Source organism: Mixophyes fleayi, chromosome 12 (assembly GCF_038048845.1).
Source record: "Mixophyes fleayi isolate aMixFle1 chromosome 12, aMixFle1.hap1, whole genome shotgun sequence".
NCBI lineage: Eukaryota > Metazoa > Chordata > Amphibia > Anura > Limnodynastidae > Mixophyes > Mixophyes fleayi.
The window spans coordinates 33,597,244-33,618,937 of record NC_134413.1 but is presented as its reverse complement, the minus strand read 5'-3'; the positions used below and the strand labels follow the sequence as shown (position 1 = coordinate 33,618,937).

The window sequence follows — 21,694 nt, the reverse complement described above, 5'->3', positions numbered from 1 at the left end:
TTTTTTTTTCCATTAACAGTGCTGCCCCCTTGCCACAACCAAAACTCCTTCTGGGCCACATTTACAGGCGTGCTGGGCCGCATGGACAACCCTGTTTTACATGTTTCTACTAAATATAGATTTAGGTGGGATAATGAAAAAAAAAATTGGATCCAGTAGAATATCAAAATCTGTCTCCTTATGCATGACTCTGCGGAGTGACAACCAGAAAGGCGGGATGAGAGTAGCAGAGCCCCTATTGCTCTATTTTATCTCCAACATGGGTCAGATGCTCTCAGGAATATAGTCTTAACAACTACTGATGATCTGTACTATTTAGTTAATAATTTAGAATTAGATTGTTGGATCTTGGGGTATATGAGAGAATTAAGTCACTTTAGTATGCAGATTTGTTCAACTAAAGTTAGTAAAGAAGTAAAATTTCCTGTTTCTTGGTCAGGTAGGAAGAGTAATGTTTTGTTTGTTAGAATTTCTATTCATCCAGTTCAAGGTTCTCTTGTGCCAATTCCAAGAAATTTATTACCTTGGGAGGCTTTGTTCCTATCTATGAGTATTAGATATAGGACAAGTTCCTATCCAGTGGGAAGGTTTAATGACAGATCTCAAATTTCCGGAATGGACCTTTAGAACTCAGTTTGTCTCAGTCTTCACCTTTAAAAGTGCCCTTTCCATTACAGCTAAAGGTAATCACCAGAACTTGGTTTCTTCTAGGTTTTAGGCACGTATTAATAGAAGCTTATATAAGCGGATATATAGGAAACACCAATCAAACATTACTGACAGTGAACAAGAAACACAGGTACTCACACAGGTGATAATATGGAATGGTCCTATGTCTGCATTGTAGTAGGAATAGTTAAGTCCAACATAGGAGTCTGGGTAGGCAGCAATCTACAGAGTAGTCAGAGTCAGGCAGGCAGTGATCTAGAGAGTAGAGTCCAAAGAAGTGGCAGTGATGTATGCACCATGGGTGAATTTGGGCCCATGAGTCAGGGACCACCACCATATTAAATGCATTCCTGCTTACAGAAGGGATCTGTCAGCCTAGAGCAGGATGTCTAGGATGATAAACAGGGTCCACAGAGAGTCAGAGCAGGGAAGAGATCTTTGATGCTCTTCTCTTACCCTGCTCACCCCTTCGCCTTCATTTCTGTTTCTCTCAATCTTCTTCCTCCAAATCCACTGCTTCCCCTCATCGATCTCCTTTGCATGGACCATTATTATTATTTAACTAAGTGGAACTGAAAGTCTGTTGTTTAGGTTCCACTACGCTATCTTGAACCAGTTTGCTGGGTCATACATAAATATATCATCATCATCAGCTATTTATATTGCGCCACTAATTTCGCAGCGCTGTACAGAGAACTTACTCACATCAGTCTCTGCCCCATGGGAGCTTACAGTATAAATTCCCTTACATAAAAACACACAGACAAATAGCAGCCAATTAACCAACTAGTATGTTTTTGGAGTGTGGGAGGAAACCCACGGAAACACGTGGAGAACATACAAAATCCACACAGATAAAGCCATGGTTGGGAATCAAACTCCTGACCCCAGTGCTGTGAGGCAGAAGTGCTAACCACTGCAATACATGTGGATATATCACGAAGAAGGTTTTATATTACATGTTTAGAACAACCTGGTTTCTTTCACTTATCTAACTAACACCTGACACTTGCTGAGATACTTTATTGTTGGAGACTGTTACTTCCTAAGTATTATAGAGTTCTTGATTATAATTATGGTTGGTTAAATACTCTATGCAGAATTATTATTGAGACTAAGAGTTTTCTCCGTGATTGTTGGTTACTAATACCTTTTTCCACCTTTTTCTAGGCAGAAATGACTAATGATATTCTTTTACGCCATTATCTTCCATAAACACACTTTATATATATATATATATATGTGTGTGTGTCTGTGCGAGATCAAATTATGAAATAATTATGTTTTTTTTCCTCAATTGAAAAAAGGAGTGTTACTTAAAAATCAATTACTAGCACGCTGACTTATTTCTTCCCCAACCACATGTTAAGTCACTTAACATCATGTTAACATTACACTGAATTCTAAGATGTCATGTAAATGTTAAAGTAATTACAGCAGCCAAGAATATGATTTACCCCGGTTTACATCAATTTATGCTGCTAAATGTGTTATATACAGTATAGAAATGTTTTTTTTTTAATCTTAGGGAACGTATGTAATATAGAGTAATTTAAGCTAATTCTAATAGAGACGTAAAATATAAAAATACTTCTTAGGGACATGTATGTACTAAAGAATAATTTAAGCTGATGCGAATATTGTCTTAAATGAACAGTTAATTATTTAAACTAGGTCTGTGAAGAAATCATGCAAGAGTCAATCTAATTCCGCGAGCCACACTCTATTAGCATTACTATGGTAATAGCCGCGCATTATTACTGTTACTACGGTAATTTTAACGTGGATTTTTGCTCGCGGCTTACAGAGCTGCGATCAAAGATCAGCGTTGAAATTACCGTAGTAATGATAATAATGTGCAGCTATTACCATAGTAATGGTAATAATGCGCGGTCAACGTTGATCGCAGGGGATTGAATCTGCCCCATAGTGTAGACAAGCAATACTGTTTGCTGGTCAGCTTGAAACATTTGTAGAAACAGCAGGAGTAACAATGTATCATATACAGCCATAGTCGGTAAAAATAGATCCCACCTCTGCCTAACAGGTATTTGTTTTAAGTCTCAACATGTGCATAATATCAAGGTGCTGTTTGGCTGAAGCTCTCAATGTCCACTAGAGGGCAGAAGAACCCAAGAGACAAACATCAGGAATATTTAGGGCTCTATGTACTAAATTAGATAGACCCAGTGGCGGATCCAGGGGGGGGCGAATGGGGCGATCGCCCCCCCTAGCAGGGGCTTGCTGCCGGCGGCTGCACACTGTGTAGGCCCGTTCAGCAGTGACAGTGTGCTGCCTGGCTGCTCTGATTGTGTTTTAAACACAATCAGAGCAGCGGGACAGCACACTGCCAATGCTGAACGGACCTGCACATACTGTGCAGCCGCCGGCAGCCTTAGAAATTAGAAAGGGGGCGGGGCCTAAATCGCCCCCCCTAAAATCGCCCGGGGTATAGCAATAGTCTGGATCCGCCCCTGGATAGATCCAAATGTATGTACTAACGTAGCAGCACCATATGTAATATTTAGTTATTACATACAAATCAGATCTGCTCTAAAATGGAGCAGGGCTTACCTCCCCCACCTCAACAGTGGCAGAATATTTTTGTGCATGGAGCAAGGGAAAGAGCAGTACACACAATGCATGGTAATGATTAATCTCATTATCATGCATGAGCAGTCTATCCCCACTAAACTCTTTCTCTGTGCATAACATAGTTGCTTACTCTCCCGGAATGTCCAGGAGACTCCCGAATTTTTGGTAGTTCTCCCGAGAGAGCAAGCAAAAATCCTGGATCCAGAAGTCGCCGCTGATGAAGATGGCGGGGCTAAACGCGGCACCGTGGAGCCTAACGGTGCCTCAACGGACCCCCTCCTGGACAGCTGCCTCTAAAAGTAGGCAAGTATGGTGCATACCACCAGCTTCCAGAGGTGTAAAATTGCAGGGGCGAACGGAGGATTGTCGGGGAGGGGTTTCCCCCCCGACCCCCAAAAAAAACACCCCCCGTGAGAGTTGCTGCACATGCGCAGCAGCTCCGTTTCTTCAGCGCTGTCCTATACAGCAGCCGCGGCCCTGTCTAAGAAGCGTCCGCGGCGGTGCTGTATACACTACAGCACCGCCGCGGACGCTTCTTTGACAGCGCCGCGGCTGCTGTATAGGACAGTGCAGCTATAGCGGCCACTTAGTTAGCGCAGGGGGGGGGTTTCTGGAGACTCAGAAACCCCCCCTGCGTGCGCCACTGAATTGGTACTATAATTTTCAACCTAGCAACCCTGATTAATAACATGTAAATCTAACTCACATATAGCTAGATTTTCATAGTCAAGGTGAAGTCCGGGAGAACAATATCCACCGACACATTTGATTGGACAGTTTTTACCATTGCACCATTAATAATGGTGTTTATAGTATAAGTCTTTGCATAGCTGCATTAATGCTTAAGACAAATAATGACCCTTTTCAATCAAAAACAATCTAACTGGGTTATTAAATAAAGGGGGTTATTTAAAATATGGTGCAAAGAACAATGATATGCTGTAATCAATAGTAACCACTCACATATTAGTTTTTACCAGATTAGTGTAGTAAAGTGAAATAAAAGCTACTATGTGACTGCTTTCAGTACATAATTGCTATTTGCACAATGTTATCACACATAAGCCCCATAATGCCATTTGTGCAAATCTGATGCTAAACAAAACATATGAAGAGCTCATATGGAAACTGGCCCATAGCAACCATACAGAATATTTGCTATCTGCACTAGAAAATTGTCAGCAATTGATTGGTTGCCATGGGCAAATCATCTTTTATCTCTTTAGTAGTTTTCATAAATTCTCCTTCAAAGGTTTCCCATTACAATGTAAAACTGTTCAGGATGTTAACCTTTGTTTTTAAAGTTTTATATGACCAATGACCATATATTAATTTCTAAATTGTTTTACTGTCCATACCACACTGATGTTAGACGATGATCACCCTTTCTGTAAACATGTTGTTACTTAATGTTATCTTTCAGTCTTAGTCCCTACATTTCAAATTCAATTTCAATCTGTGTCCCATTGTTCTAAATTTTTTTTTTTAAAGTACTACTGAAGGTAAGGTCTTAAAAGTAGCCTATAAAGTTACAATATAACATCCCTGTTCCAGCTATTAACAACTCTTTCTATACAACCACTGTTGACTTTTCTCACTGTTTGAATGCATCACTTTTTTACCTTTGCATTATTTGAAACTATATCTCCAATGTTCCATTTCTCTACTGTTGACAACATGGTTATCAGCTCTTCATCTGAGAGTCCACCATTGACTACAACATTCTGTCTTCTATTCTTTAGTCAAATCCAGGGCCGTCTTTCCCATTGGGCACAATGGGCAGGTGCCCGGGGGCCCTGCAGCCCAGGGGGGCCCGTCAGAGGCAGTGCAAGAAAAAAAAAAGAAGAAAATACTTACCTTGCGGTCAGCTGGCGATCCGGCTCCCTCCATGGTCTCCTCCTCCGTGCGGCGCTTGCAGCGCATGTCGGGCGTGACGTCATCACGCCCGCCCGACATACATTGCGGAGCGCGACGGAGGAGACCATGGAGGAAGCCGGATCGCCAGCTGACCGCAAGGTAAGTATTTTCTTCTTTTTTTTTCAGGTTTTTTTTTTTCTTGCGCTGCCTCTGACTGGCCCCCCTGGGCTGCAGGGCCCATATATATATATATAATCACTTTATATATATATATATATATATATATATATATATATATATATATATATATATATATATATATATATATAGGGGCCCTGGTGCACTGCTTTGTCCGGGGGCCCAAAATGTTGTTAAGAGGGCCCTGGTCGAATCTTTAAACATCCCACCTATCAGTCAAACCAAGGATTTCTAAGTTTTAATGTAAGTGATTTTAGGATACCATATAAAATGCCTTGCTAAAAAAATAGAATGATAGCCCCTGATCTATCACCTTAGTTACCGAGTCAATAATCCACTAGATTTGTTTGGCCAGATATCCCAGCAGCCTTGGACCTTGTAAGTTGTTTGACTCTAAAGAGTCAACAATTTTTTCCATTAATTTCCAAATTATTAATGTGAGACTCACAAATTTATAGTTAGCCCATTCTTCCTTGCTGTGTTAATTTGTAGTGCAGTGTTTCCCCACTCCAGTCCTCAGGGACCCCTCACAGTGCATGTTTTCCATATCTCTTTGCTGGAGCACAGGTCTATTCATTACTAATTGACACATTTTGAAAGATTTCACTTGTGACCTGGAAAATCTGCACTGTTAAGGGTCCCTGAGGACTGGAGTTGGGAACCAGTGGTGTAGTGGAACATATTCCAATCACCTGGAACTATACCTGTCAGCATTGATTTATTAAAATGTTTGGTTAATGGTGCTGCAAGCACTACTCTTAGTTCTTTTATGTTAATACATTTGAATTTCCAAATGTGCACTGTATTTGACGCAACAACCAAATATTAACTTTAATTAGACTATTTTAGACTGCTAAAAGTTTATAAACAGTGAAACGAGCACCCTTCTGGTGATGCGCACATGGACAACTTTTCCTGAATAAACAGTACTTTTATCGTTCCATCATGAGAAACAGCATACACTTCATCAGGATGACACCAGGAAACCTAACACTGACTAGACATACTTTCCTGTCTAGTCACTGGCCACTGTTTAGCATCGGTCACAATGCATAGTAGCACAATACGGCTTTTTATAATTGAGACTCCGCCCATAGCTTGATGAACAGGTGACACTTCCATCTTGCCTTTAAAAGGGCGTTCTCTGCAGATGTTCTGTAATTGCTCTTCACTGCAGACAAACCCTGTCAGTTTTGCTGTTAGCTGTGGAAAAGATACTTTCAAACCATTTTCAAAGCATGTAAGGGAAATCAGACTTTATACTTTTACTGTGTCACACATGTCTTATATCTGTATACCTTAACCTAGGTGCACTGCTATACATGTGTGCAACCCTGTCTGCAGCCTTTAACAGCAGACTGTCAGTTGGATACCTAATTTCTTTCTTAGATGCATGTGGCAAATCCCTCCCTTTGTCACACATCCTTCACCCTAACGTCACCGAGTAGGATGGTGCGGACTTCACGAGGAGTACAGATTTTCGTGACAATGCATCTGCATTTTTGTGCAAAATCCAAGTATATGTTTCATTCTATTAAAATGAGGTTTGACCAAACCTAATCCAATGACATATCTCAAATGTTTGGCCTCTTCCTTTACCACCTTAAGTGTTCTCTCAACTTCGCCTAACTGTTACGGTTCTGTTCAAAACCCATTCCTTGATTACAGCCATGGAGCCAGACACATGATATAAATGTTTAAACTGTTTATTGCAGTAAAGGTATAGTCCAGGGAAGGCAAATAAACAGTAAATAGTTCAAGTTGAATGAAACAATGGATTTCCAGATCTTGGCAGACAACAGTAAATGATAAAGAAATGCAGTCAATAACTTAACTGAAACCAGGAACAGAGATACATGCAGGTAATTCAGGAACAGAGCCACATGAGCAGGCCAGACACTTCAATGACCAGCAAAGGATTCAGGAATAAGCAGGCATATATAGGCCACAGACAGGTGAGGATAATTAATTAGCAGTGCTAGTTTACCCCTGATAGAGGAATGGCCAGACAGCAGCTCCTCTGGAGAATCACAGATATGTGCACACAGGGTAACAAGACAAATAATAACACAGGGTAAAATGCACACAAAGAAAGAGGGCAGATCATAACAAAAATGCACACAAAGAAACAAGGCAGATCCTAACATAGCCCCCCCTTTAAGGAGCGGATTCCAGACGCTCCATACATGCTCCTTTCAGGTTTTTCTCCTCTTCTTTTTCTTTTTAGAAGATCTCTCTGGAGACACAATTTGGCTCTTCTCTAATGGAGTACAGAGAAGATCCAATTCTTCAGAAGCAGAAGAATTTGCAAGTTCGTCCACTAACACTCTAGTATCCTCCAAAAATTTGCTTTCAGAGTCCCAGCCTAGAGTCGGAACAGGACTTAATTTTATGAGAAGATGGTGAAATGCCCATGAAGCCGGTAACCAAGGTTTGTTGTTTGTGATTGTTCTTTTTATTTTTTGAAGATATAGGCTGACCAATAGAAGCAACGGACATCGATGACTTGTGAATAAGCAGAGGAGCTGAAACACAGGCCGGAATGGAAACGGAAGGACTATGACCAGGAACATCAACTGTTGATGGAGAGTACTTCTTGCAAACAGCATTAACAAAGTCCATGGTATTATGGATAATGGGGTTATCGGAATTTAAAAGGGAGAAGGCCCAGGTCTGTGGCTCCCCTCTAAAACTCATGATCATAGAACCCACTTGGTTAAATTGGTTGGCAAAGTAATCTGGAGAGTCTTGAAACAGTTTCATTGAAAGCTGAAGAGCTGAAATAAACTGTTTGATGTCTCCATCAAAGAAGACTGGAGGAGGATCTGATGACTTGGAAGAGGCATCTGGGCATTCTGGCTCACTAGGAAACTCTTGGGAGTCCTCAACTTGAGCAGCGGTCTCTGGAGAATCCCTCACTGGGACAGCAGAGCATAAGTCCCCGACTGGGACGGCAGAGCAGGAGTCCCCCACTGGGATGGCAGAGCATGAGTCCCCGACTGGGACGGCAGAGCAGGAGTCCCCCACTGGGATGGCAGAGCAGGAGTCCCCCACTGGGACGGCAGAGCATGAGTCCCCCACTGGGACGGCAACCTGAGCCCATTGGATGGATTGCCAAAACTGAGCACACCACTCGGACTGGACAGCACTATGGGGAGCCGCAGAGCAGATAGCACTGTGAGGAGCCGCAGAGCAGACAGCACTGTGAGGAGCCGCAGAGCAGACAGCACTGTGAGGAGCCGCAGAGCAGACAGCACTGTGAGGAGCCGCAGAGCAGACAGCACTGTGAGGAGCCGCAGAGCAGACAGCACTGTGAGGAGCCGCAGAGCAGACAGCACTGTGAGGAGCCGCAGAGCAGACAGCACTGTGAGGAGCCGCAGAGCAGACAGCACCAAGTGGTAACTCGGGCTGAACCGCAAAGAGTGGCAACTCGGGCTGAACCGCAAAGAGTGGCAACTCGGGCTGAACCGCAAAGAGTGACAACTCGGGCTGAACCGCAAAGAGTGGCAACTCGGGCTGAACCGCATGGACTGGCAACTCGGGCTGAACCGCATGGACTGGCAACTCGGGCTGAACCACATGGACTGGCAACTCGGGCTGAACTGCATGGGACAGGGCCCTCTCTCCGAAGCAGACTGGGGGGACAGGGCCCTCTCTGGAGCAGACTGGAGGGACAGGGCCCTCTCTGGAGCAGACTGGAAGGGCAGCGTCCCCTCTGGAGCCAACTGGAAGGGCAGCGCCCCCTCTGGAGCAGACTGGAAGGGCAGCGCCCCCTATGGAGCAGACTGTAACTCAGGAACAATGACATCAGCTTGTGACTCGGAACTGGTGGCAGCGGCTGGAGACTCAGGACCGGACACAGTGGCAGCAGGCTCCAAGCTGGAGGCAGATGATGTGACCTCAGAGCTGGAGGCAGATAATGTGACCTCAGAGCTGGAGGCAGATAATGTGAAATCAGAGCTGGAGGCAGATGATGTGACCGCAGAGCTGGAGGCAGATGATGTGACCGCAGAGCTGGAGACAGAGGCTGGCACCTCGGGACAGGAGACAGAGGCTGGCACCTCGGGACAGGAGACAGAGGCTGGCACCTCGGGACAGGAGACAGAGGCTGGCACCTCGGGACAGGAGACAGAGGCTGGCACCTCGGGACAGGAGACACAGGCTGGCACCTCGGGACAGGAGACACAGGCTGGCACCTTGGGACAGGCGGCTGGAGCTGGCGCCTCGGGACAGGCGGCTGGAGCTGGCGCCTCGGGACAGGCGGATGGAGCTGGCGCCTCAGGACAGGCGGCTGGAGCCTTAGGACTGGTAACTGAGCAGAACAGGTGAAGTGTAAACAAATCCAGAGTGCGGAGAAGTAACAACAGAAGATGGTTTGGTAGGCTGTCGTGGTCTGCGGAGAGGACAGGCTTGTAAGAAGTGTATATTACTTGCACAGTAGAGACACAGTTTGTTGGTTATTCTGCACCGTCGCTCCGGTCAGGTGGGGGCGTTGACCACCTGTGAACCGGGCATTTGTTACACTGTAGTTGTTAGTTAAATGCAAATTTGTCATAGTACTATTAAGAGGTGCTGGCAGCACAGATTCAGCAGCAGACAGAGTTGGCTGAAGCAAATCAACAGTATTGGATTTCAGAGAAACAGATTCTGATAGTCTCCTGAGTGGGTCCAAAAGTATAGCAGAAAATTGAGCCAGCTGAGAGTGTAACATAATTATGTCCGTTTGTAGACACTGAAGCAGAGGCTGTTCAGCCATTTGTAGAGCAGACATATTGCAGGGATAAAACAAATGAAATCAATTGCAATGAGAGTTCCAGGAGAAATCTGAAGCAGGGTTTTTCCACATGACTCCAAGGCTTTCTTTTTGGCTTGTCATTCTGTTACGGTTCTGTTCAAAACCCATTCCTTGATTACAGCCATGGAGCCAGACACATGATATAAATGTTTAAACTGTTTATTGCAGTAAAGGTATAGTCCAGGGAAGGCAAATAAACAGTAAATAGTTCAAGTTGAATGAAACAATGGATTTCCAGATCGTGGCAGACAACAGTAAATGATAAAGAAATGCAGTCAATAACTTAACTGAAACCAGGAACAGAGATACATGCAGGTAATTCAGGAACAGAGCCACATGAACAGGCCAGACACTTCAATGACCAGCAAAGGATTCAGGAATAAGCAGGCATATATAGGCCACAGACAGGTGAGGATAATTAATTAGCAGTGCTAGTTTACCCCTGATAGAGGAATGGCCAGACAGCAGCTCCTCTGGAGAATCACAGATATGTGCACACAGGGTAACAAGACAAATAATAACACAGGGTAAAATGCACACAAAGAAAGAGGGCAGATCATAACAAAAATGCACACAAAGAAACAAGGCAGATCATAACACTAACAGTGTATAAATGGGGTTTTTGTTTTCTTGCCACTTGAGAACACTGTTCTGAAACAGCCTGTCCTCTCTCTCTCTCTCCACTCATAGCCTCTTATTTTTGTAAAGTGATGCTTATGAGCCTTTTCCATCTATGGCTGTACTGCGACAGTGGGAAAGGTTTTCTGACATTCAGAACAAGCTCTACAAAACCTTTTATGTCTGAGCAGAATCTGTGCCAGTAAAGTCTGCATAGAACTTGATCCCACGTTATACTTTCCCACAAGTGCCCGTCACCCACCTGGGTGTGTGCAGTTTCTAGCACTAAGGATACATGGACTTGTGGAACTATCAATTGCTCTACCTTTTTCCCCTTCACAGCAGAAATTTGAAACAATATATTACTTTTGACAGCATATAGTGGCATACAGCCTGCCAAGTTGACAGGTCTTGTAATATCCCCAATATCATTAGCCAAATTAAAGACATGTTTTAAAGTCATGTCATCTCTCTGGTCATGTGCAAAGTTTGGCACACGTAACAGTTCAGGATAGTTGGATCAGTGCATACCCTCACCAACAGGCGGGCGGGCACATCTGTAGCATCACCAGCCAATGCTGATTTCAACTGTCCAGGTTTCTGTAAACGTTGACACTTCTGTGACTTTCCTGCCGTGCCCCCAGAATCGCATTCGGGGTTGGCAGTTCCCAACAATCAAGGTCCAGACATTGTGACTTTGTGGGCAAGTCCTTTCAGACCGGGCTTCAGATCATTGATTCAGTTGCCAACATGCCTGGATGGGCTTGCTCACAAAGGACCTCTTTAAAGAGTGGGAAGTCTCGACCCTGGCTAAATGGATACGGCAGTTAAGGCACTATGGCAGCTACCTTTAAATCCAATGGCCAAAAGAGTCCTTTGTAATCTCTTGGGTACCCCTTGTGTGCAGTGCAACCACAAGACCTTGGCTCCAGCCAGGACAGAGCTAGAAACCAGTGTAAGTTCACTCCCAGAGACCACGACTGCCTTAACAACCCTGTTGTTCTCCCGCACAGTCACTTTAATTGAAGGTGAACCACTGGTTGTGATACTCCTGAAAAAGTAACTCAGAAAGAGAGGCCCAGCTTCAGCAAGTGAACAGTCCATTGGTTTCTGGCGTCTAGTACACTTGATTTTAAAGTATCCAAGCTCTCCGAACTTGAAACACCTCCAGTCAGACACCCTATAGCTGAACCTCAACTAGCAGCAGTGTTCCCTTTTAGGACTGTGCTCTGTGTGCAACGTCCCTACTAATGGCTGCCAGCATTGAAAAATAATGCTGATTGCTCTGAAGTTAGGGTCAGCTACTAAAATAGGGGACTCTTAGGGGCATATTCAATTAGGATTCGCGGCCTCGATTACGCGCAGCCAAACAGGTCCCGATACTGCACCATTGCGGATTTCTTTGCGCACCCATAGGGGTACGCACAGAAATCTGCGATGTTGCGGTACCTTAATGGCACTTTACAAGCTCAGCCACACGTAATCGCAGTCGTGAATCCTAATTGAATATGCCCCATATAGTTCTGCTAGCTGGGGCAAGGGTGGTGCTTGCTATAAAATCTAGGTGACATTATCCTTTAATTGAAGCAGAAATAATCAAATGGAGTTTTCTCTCTAAGTTTGCCTTTACTTCTCCGCCCTCCTCCCACACACACACAAACAGGTAGCAGTCCCATGGATGTCTCTTCTTCTGGAACTCATCCCTTACACTATTATTGTCACTGAAACTGGCTCCAGTGTGCCTGAAAATAACACCTAACTACATCAACTATGTGGTAACCCTTACTTCTCAGCCCAGAGAATGCTGTGTTTTGGAGAGTTTTACTCCCACCCACAGACTTCAAACTGGGGAAAACTCCCTTTTGACTAACATTCTCCTTTAAATAAGGCTTATAACAAAAGTGATAGACGTATTTAACTTACATTTCGGTGTAACCAACTAGATACTACCTTTTATTGTCTGGTTTGCAGTTGACAGATGAAAGCTAATTGCTGGTTGGTTGCTGTAGATCAGTGCAAAGTTTGCACCTAACTGCAATGTTAGTCAATGAGTCCTACTTTCTAAAACATACTCGGAAATCTATATAAATTATTAGTCTCCCCAGTACTTGTAAAGGAAGTGCAGTACAGCTTTCTGTATATTTTATAGCACTGCAGTATTGAGCAATATGACACCCGTTAGGTAGCTGAGCAAACTGATGCCCTTTAGGTAATGTAATGCTTGTTAGTTTACTGTTTATAATATGTATTGTGCTGCAAAATATTCCAGTGATAGTATATAAAAGTACTACATTTATGAGCAATTGGTCAGTCTGGGTAAGGTACTTAGCCTCCTGTGGTGATGAAGTGATCATAAAACGTTCAATAACCTCTTCAATTCCAAGACTATACTTTGCTGAATGAAGTGCTTTGCACGCTATCCTCGAGAGAAATAAAGGAAGATACCTATGTGGTGGAAGACTCCCTGACTGTGGACTTCATACTATAAAAATAGACAGCAGTCCTGTGCATTACATCACTGATTTTCCACTGATATTAAAACCCATTGCTTATTTCAATCTCAAACATCACCCTGCATTGTTAAACAAATAAAACTTTATTGATTTTGAATTCCCTTTATGGCTTACTCATTTTCTGATTGATCGTTCTTCTGCTTCCCACAGTATAGAATGAATAGGAATCTCTTTTTCAAAGGGGGTTAGAGGAAATGGACCATCCCAGCTTGTAGTTGTGGGATTTTCATAGGCTTGGGAGAGCTGTGAACAGGGCTTAGAGGAACTGTGCTGTAGACATGATATGATGATATAAGGCATTATACAATTGCCAATACAATGGGTTCTATATTGTGTAAAACTTACTAGAGTGGGTACTTTATTGTTCTTTTTTGCTATATAATACTCACAAAAAGGCTATCTGTAGTTTTGAAGATACTAATTATACTCACTTCACCCAGGGGTGCCTTACTATACCAGGGAAGTCTACCCAGTAGCTTCTAGGGATCCTATTGACATTCCAACAAAAGCAGTTAGAAAGGTACAACAGTACGTTTATTGTAATAAAAACAATAACTATAGTTCTATATACAAAGATTAAATAAATGCCAGGCAGGTTCACCACATTATCCATCACTTAATCCACTAGTTTAAGGAGTTACAGTCACCTGGATGTCCTTACTTGCTAAATCCGGGCCACGTAACCTGACAATCTCTCCTTTACTCAGTCCAACAGAATCCTAGACTTCAATGCTGGAGTTCTTCCCAGGATGAAAGCAAAAGTGCAACAACCTCCCCTGGCGATCACTCTTTCCTCTATACCTTGTAGTTTACCCATATTCCAAGGGATGGGGCAGACAGTTATTAAGGGGCTGTTCCTTCTCAATCTAATACATCTCTTGCCCCCCTGCTGGGCTGACACCAAGGTGTCTGGAGGAATACAACCTGAGACAATGGGGACATACTCAGGTTAATTATAGGGCAAGGCCAAGATGATTAAGTGGCACTCCCATTATTAAACCCTTACCAGCTTTTTCAACCAGAACTACAGTGGCTTTCAGCTGAACAGGATTTCCATTAGGGAAAGGAGGAGGGGCGGGGGGAAAATGTATGCAGCTCCAGCCCTCTCACCTGTATCTTGGAACTGAACCCCACCCGATACTTACCAATAACCCACCTGGCATCATTTTAAGAACAATGTATACCAGTATCATTGCAATATCGACAATATACATTTTTACAATGTGTAACACAGTGAAAAAGTCACCTATATAGTCATGGCTACAAGAGGGTCGTAACTAGGGCTGTGCGATAGGAGCGACCGCCCAGGGTGCAACGCTGAAGGGGGGTGCAGTTTATGAATATAGGTTCCCTTGGTTAAAACTAAGGGGTAAGGGGAGGGGGGGGGGCATCATTTTTCTTTTTTGCTCCAGGTGCTAAAATTTTAAGTTAGGGATCTGGGCTACAATGTCCCATTATTCCCATTCAATGAGACACTGTACTTTCACTCTGGGTATCTGGGAAACACTAGCAGGTCTGTAGAAAGTACATGATGTTTTGCTCCACATTTTGTGAGAAACGAGGGGCAGGCTGGTTAAGATGATATCAAACTAATTTCATCACAGTAATGTATAACAGTCACCATCATGGGTTCTGTATTTTATACTAGTCACTTGAATGGGCTTTATATAGGACTTGGGAGTATAACTACACTTAAAAAGGGAATATGGTGAAAGGAGGAGTGAATTACATATATTTGCTGGTGTCACTTTTAAGACATTAACCAATTTAGGCCTATATGAAGTTACCTGACAAAGTATACCTAAATTTATTGCTGGTCTAATAAGGGATAATTTACACACAGTGTCTTTTGATGCACTTTCCATACAGTGCATCAATGTTTGCTGCCCACATATATAATCTTGGTGACATGGGAGTCAAAGTTCACTATTGCCACTGCATGGTATTGATTTGTTTTACCAGTTTGACTTGGATTAAACATGACCTGTACTATAATCTTGACACATATTAGATCCTACATGTAAAAACTTAATGGACAAATGTGCATACACATGCACTATGCAATACACATTCATTATGCATAAACATTCAGTTATTATTTACAGTTGGCTTATATAAATGTAATGCAACTATGTATATGCCTTTACTTCACTTAGGCTCTCCATGGAGGCAGAGACTTTATGGACTAAACCAATATTTATGAGAATTAGCCTATCAATTCACTAGGAACCAATGACATCTCTGAACAAATCGCTGTCTCTAGCGAATCAACAATCTGTAATGTCATGAATTTTGGTTCAGCCTACAAAATGGCTGCTTCCAATCTTTGGACATGACTTGTGAACTTTAAATTCTAATTTTATATCCTACCTATGTGATGTTAAATACTTTTGTGTCAAAAAAGACAAAAGTATTATAGGAGTGATACCTTTATTGGCTATCCCCCAAAAATATTTTTACTACCTACCAGGGGAGGGCTGGCAAATTTTAGGTCCAGGGGGCTAAGACTTGACTCAGCAGCCTATTAGGAACATTTTAAAGGGGAACCATGCAGGTGGTCCAGTGACTCAGCCCGAGGTAGCCCAGTATGGGACTGGCCCGGGGGGCAGATACCCCCTGCCCCCCCCCCCCCCCCCAGCCCAGCCTGCCACCTACAATGTCAAATTAGGTGCATATATTATTAATCCTGTCAAATATAGTCCTGATGTTCTGTTTAGCATTAATAGCTTTTGCGTGTTTTAGGATGGACATTAGTGTCCTACAAAACTATACAGATTTATCTTGCTGGTTTTCTGTATCCAGCTTTGGAGTCACAATTAAAAGAAGTGACAGTGAATAACTAAGAAGAAACATAAGATTTCAGCACTATGGACAGCTCCTCACTTTTGATTGACTTTTTGAATCTTTTAGGCTCTTTGGAGATTTACCAGGATAGAATTAATACGATGATATTACATGCTAAATTATTTGGCTCCATTTAAAACATTGCTTCAATTGTCTTACATTCTTTATACAAAATCCCTGTTATACCGTAGTATTGTCAGTTTTCTAGACAGGTTATTACAGGTTATTAGTTGCATTGGTTTCCATAATCACTGCCATGGTCTATTTGCTTTTTAACTTTGACACCAAACTATTGGTTAATCCTAAAATGGATTAATTAACTTCTCATCCACATGTTCTACTTTTATCCTAAGATGATGTTAGCTATTCACCAAAAGCAAAGAATAATATACAATTATCCCCTAGGGTTTTTAATGTTGTTATATCGCTTTCCAAACTAGCTAAGAGCTATATTACCACCTAGAAAAAAGTGCACAGATGCCCACCCCAGCCAGAGCCCTGGGGGCCGCTACATGCAGCCATTTTTACTGGGGCTCTTCTTACAGCCATGACTGAAAACCAGATGGTGTGGGGGCGGAGCAGTAAAAGCGTGGATACCAATCACAAGGCACCACAAGAGAATGTGACTTATGATTGGTCCAATCACACCTAACCCTGCCTCTTTTTTGGTAAACAAAATTAGTTTGATGATTCTGGATTACATATTATGTTGCAATCCATGGGGTTCTGTTTAAGACACCACCTTTTAATAGGTGGTAAGCTGTAAGTATGTACCATGTATGTCTGTACAATGATTCTGCTTCAGGTCTGTGGGCTAATGATTGACGTCCACCCTCTATGTTTTGGAGAAAAGCAATGAAGGAATATGGAAATATAAAGCAATTTGTATATAGTAAAAGTCACAGGGAAGTAATCTAAGTTATCTAAAGTTGGAAAATGCTTTTAAGATCACACCTGATATTCATCAGTGCTCCAGTGCCCATGTTTTGATAACAGTATCTGTAAGAGTGATCAGTTTACTGTAAGATACCTAAAGGGGATATATCATCCAAAAACATACAAGTAGGGTAATTGGCTGCTATCAAATTGACGTGTGTGTGTGTGTTAGGGAATTTGGACTGGAAGCTCCAATGGTGCAGGGACTGATGTGAATGAGTTCTCTGTACAACGCTGCGGAATTAGTGGCGCTATATAAATAGATGATGATGATCATCATCATTAGCACTCAATAGCACTTTGAAACATTAAGATATTAAAGCTCACTGCCTTACTTTACCTTTCACTGGTTATCTGAATACCTCTATTCAATGAGAAAGTACTTTTATAATTAGCCTCTCTCCTCAGGATGTTGCTATGACATTTAATTTGCACACATGATGATAAGTTGCAATGATTTTTATTTACGATGCAATCATATTCAATGAGATCTCCATTATCTCTATGTGTCTGCCACATTATTGATGTACATGAATAATTACTTGAGCACACGTGTATTGCTGAGTGCGTTGCCAGATTACATTATAAATAGATCTTTTTTCTTGGGCATGGTCAAATCTCTGCTATATTATAGTTAGGTCATTCTGTCATAAAAATGTTTACAATTCATTACATTGTTACTTATGTTGTCAGTTTATAACCTGTTTTTAATTTACTATTACACACTTCTGCTGTTGTATTCATAGAAGCTTCACCTAGTTTACCTTTCACCTATTTAAATTAACATTCTGTTTTAAGGCATGAAATGACACACATTACTACATTCTTTTCAATGATACTTGGAACAGTGAAACCTGGGATCGTGAAAACTGACAATACTACAATAGGGCAGGGATTTTTAATCTATTTACTATATACATAATTCCTACTACCAATTTAAAATCACACAGTCATATGTTGGAACTCGCATCTGTCATAGATCATTGTCTAGGTCTGGTCACCAAAATGCTTCAAAACAATCTACTTCCAAAATTGTAGCAATACTAGAAAGTGGGATTATCTAAAATGTCACAGAAAGCCTTGGCTCACCCCATAAAAACTTTTTTTTTTTTTTTGCAATGGTTTCAATTCAGTTATACTAGCTGCTGACAGGGATCAATTGCAGATTTCAAAGGTTAATGATGCTGCTGTAGGCCTATTAACCCCTCCACTGCCAAGCAGCACATTTCCCTAAAAATCCAATGACAATGAATGAATAAACAAATGAAGGACTGCAGTGTTTCCATCCTCATGCCTGCAAAGCGTTCAATGCAACACTGACAAAGAGATAAGAATTGTTGTGGGTTAGACCATTCCCCGGCACATTGTGTTGGGCACATAAGGGTGGGTGCCTGCAGGAAAATAATAGGACCTGCATTGAATCTTCTGATTGTGTGCTGGGAGCCTCTGTTGTTTGATGTGCTGTTCTGTAGTATTCCCTGGGTGCTTGCCTTATCTCATAGCAGCACATTGGTGTTTCTCATCTCTCATCAGTGGGGCAGTGTGCACAACAGCAACAACAAGGGTGCTTAGCACTGCAGCCTGAGCGCCTTACTACTGCTAACTTAACCCCTGCTCTGCCAGAGCCTTGTCACTGACAGCTGCTTAGATTTAAGAAGTTACAGAATTAACAAGCAATATATAAATATTTCTTTTCTCTACTGATCAATAAACAAAATAAGGGAAAGATTTTGTGCAGCTCTATCTGTGAGACACAACACAATATTTATATATAAGGTTGTAGTTACCCTCTATTATAAATGACCTTCACTGCTCACCTCCTCTCTCACATCCACCTCTTGTGTAGTTGTGTTTGCACCTGGAGTATCTGCTGGCGTCTCAGCAGCTGCTTCACTTTCTACTTCAGAAGACATCCTTTGCCATTCTATTTCTCCGGGTCACCCTGCTGCAGTGTATGGAAGTCCTGTTGGCCACGAGCTGAAGCCAGCATCACTTGGAGTACACAGCACTCTGCCAATGCTGCATACTGCACCCCATTTCTAATACAGTCCTCCAGTCCCATATATGAAGCAGGATATACACATTATCTCTCCTCCCTATTTCACCCTCTTCTGCAGCCCACATGTAGAAGAGAGGAGGGAGAAGGCTAACACCCCCACTACAGCCCCTCCATTGGAGATCTAAGGGTCACCTTATCTGCAGGACCAGAAATGGCACAATAGACAAAGTGGCTGGCACCCTGCTGTTTGCTGCAGGACTGAAGATAACTTCAAGTAAATGCAGGAGCCAGCTAAATGATATCAGACCGCTGGAGATGTGACTGTAAAGACGAGCTTTCCTTTTTTCCTCTTCTGATGTCTCAGTGTGTGCACACCCCCTTTCATCCTCAGCAGTAAATCAAAGGGCAGGAGATATCAGCACACACAGACACACTACATTTTCTGCTTTCCTTATAGCATTTAGTGTGTACCTGCTTGAGAAAAACATGCTGCACCATCAATGACTTCATATACATACACCTCTCCTTGCAAAACAATCTGCTCCGTTGACTCTTACAAATAGCCCTTTAGTTGCACCCTATGCACATCAGTAGGGGCCCAATTATGTTGGTCCTCCCAAATCTCTCTCGTTATCCTTTTAGAAGATGTATGCCTCTTGCTCCCATTGGTGCTGAAAGCTCAAACTTCACAGGTCTGCATTAGTCCTCAGCAATTATTCCTATCTTGTACAGACAGTTCTATTTATGGCAATAATGATGTACTATCAATGAGAATATCCAGTTGGGAATTGCAGGTGGGAATTAAGGGCTTGACTGAAGGGCTGAGCTTCCTAGCAGCAGGTCACAGCCAGGGAAAAAAACTGTTTCATGTGAGATCAGAGCAGATAATGGTTAGGGAGGGACGATATCTTTCTACACTGTTAAAATCAACCAGGAGCATTACTGGAGATCACAACAGTGATATCAGAGGAGGTACAGAGATGTGCCAAGCTTTGAAGGTGAGATGAAGAACAAGCATTGGTACCCATCTTTTGGGAAAAGAAAGTCACTGCATATAATTATGGATTTTAGCAGACGCATTGAGCAGTGGTAAACATTATGTTTTGGTTATTGAGATGCATACATTTAATTTATTACATTCCAATAACAGTAATAATGAAGATCACACCTATTGACTGATTAATCATTAAGCACGTAGTTAATATTCATGCTATGTGGCTCTACTGCTGGCATGACATTATTGGATAGACTCAGGTTGCCTTTAAAATGGGGGTGCATTCTTCAATTATATATAAACATAGTTACAATGTCACTAATGGTTTCTATTTAACTAATTATTGTATAATGAATATTTGTGCTACAGTGATTGAATCAAGCAGTTCCACAACCTATAGGTTGCCTACGTCTAATATAAACTATGAAATATTCCACAATGTTATAGAATCATGTAACATACATCTTAATTATATATTACACTATATAAGAAAGATCTACGTAAAGACATTTAACCAAATCTTTTTTACATACTGTCTTTTCATTACCGTCCATTGGTCCCAAATCTCTTTTCCTTTAACTGCTTCTTTTCCCAACCTGGATCGATACTCACTTCTGTACTAGAGAGCAGTGTGCATACAGCATATGGATTGATAGGGAACTATATGAAGAATAAAAAGATAACATAAAGAAATAAGGTTCTACAGAAAAGTTGACAGATTCATTGACGTGTCTCCCAGCAAATATGGTGGACTCTCATGCTGTAAAAGAAAAACCACAGGAAAATAAACAGTTAAATAGACATCTCCACAACCCTTTTTGTGGCCCGGTTTAGAAAACACTTTGTTTGTCACACCATATTCTTGTCACCCTTATCTACCTAAGGTTAGAGCTCCATGAGAACATCACACACAACTCCTTTTACTTATATTCTCTAAAGTCTTGGACCAACATGATCATGAAGACAAAAGTGATATGTTCTCTTTCTCCCCCTTGGATAATTTACTTAAATCATTTCTTCCAAACTGAGGGCCTGATTCATTAAGGATCTTAACTTAAGAAACTTCTTATTTCAGTCTCCTGGACAAAACCATGTTACAATGCAAGGGGTGCAAATTAGTATTCTGTTTTGCACATAAGTTAAATACTGACTGTTTTTTCATGTAGCACACAAATATCAACTTTAAAATTCAGTGTACAAATAAGCTATAACGTATCTGTGTACTACATGAAAAAACAGTCCGTATTTAACTTATGTGCAAAACAGAATACTAATTTGCACCCCTTGCATTGTAACATGGTTGTGTCCAGAAGAAATTTTACTCCTTTTTGTTGTTGCTTTGCTTTCCTTAATAAATCAGGCCCACTGTGAGGAGCACTGCTATACGAGTAGTGAGGAAATTGCAGGGAAAGAAAGTGGTAATTATTAAATGTGTTTTAGTAATATGCTAAGAATTTGCGGTCTTTACTAAGTGCAACAAAATGACAGATTGCACCAGCTTCTTTACTTTCTATTACTAACAGAACTTAATTTACCTAACAAATTTACACACACCTGGAATCCCTGGACAGAACACAATGGGGTACTCCCTCACCCCTCATATTCCTCATCTTTTTACATGATTTTCTCATCTTGTGTAATATAAGATATATATTTGCCTTGCTTAGAATTAACTA

The 21,694-nt window shown here is 41.9% G+C and overlaps 1 protein-coding gene across 2 annotated transcripts in view; it reads right to left on the bottom strand.

Annotated features, from left to right (window-relative positions):
• Positions 1-19,898, bottom strand: part of LOC142109191 (transmembrane protein 151B) — a 31,810-nt gene extending 11,912 nt beyond the window's left edge. The window contains exon 1 of one of the 2 annotated variants that reach the window (XM_075193280.1): positions 18,843-19,898. In XM_075193280.1, the coding sequence (XP_075049381.1) occupies positions 18,843-18,938 (96 nt within the window). In that variant the 5' untranslated portion in view covers positions 18,939-19,898. Of the gene's footprint in view, positions 1-18,812 lie in introns of both variants that reach the window. The other variant, XM_075193281.1, reaches the window with a different exon arrangement.
• Positions 19,899-21,694: the final 1,796 nt, after the last annotated feature.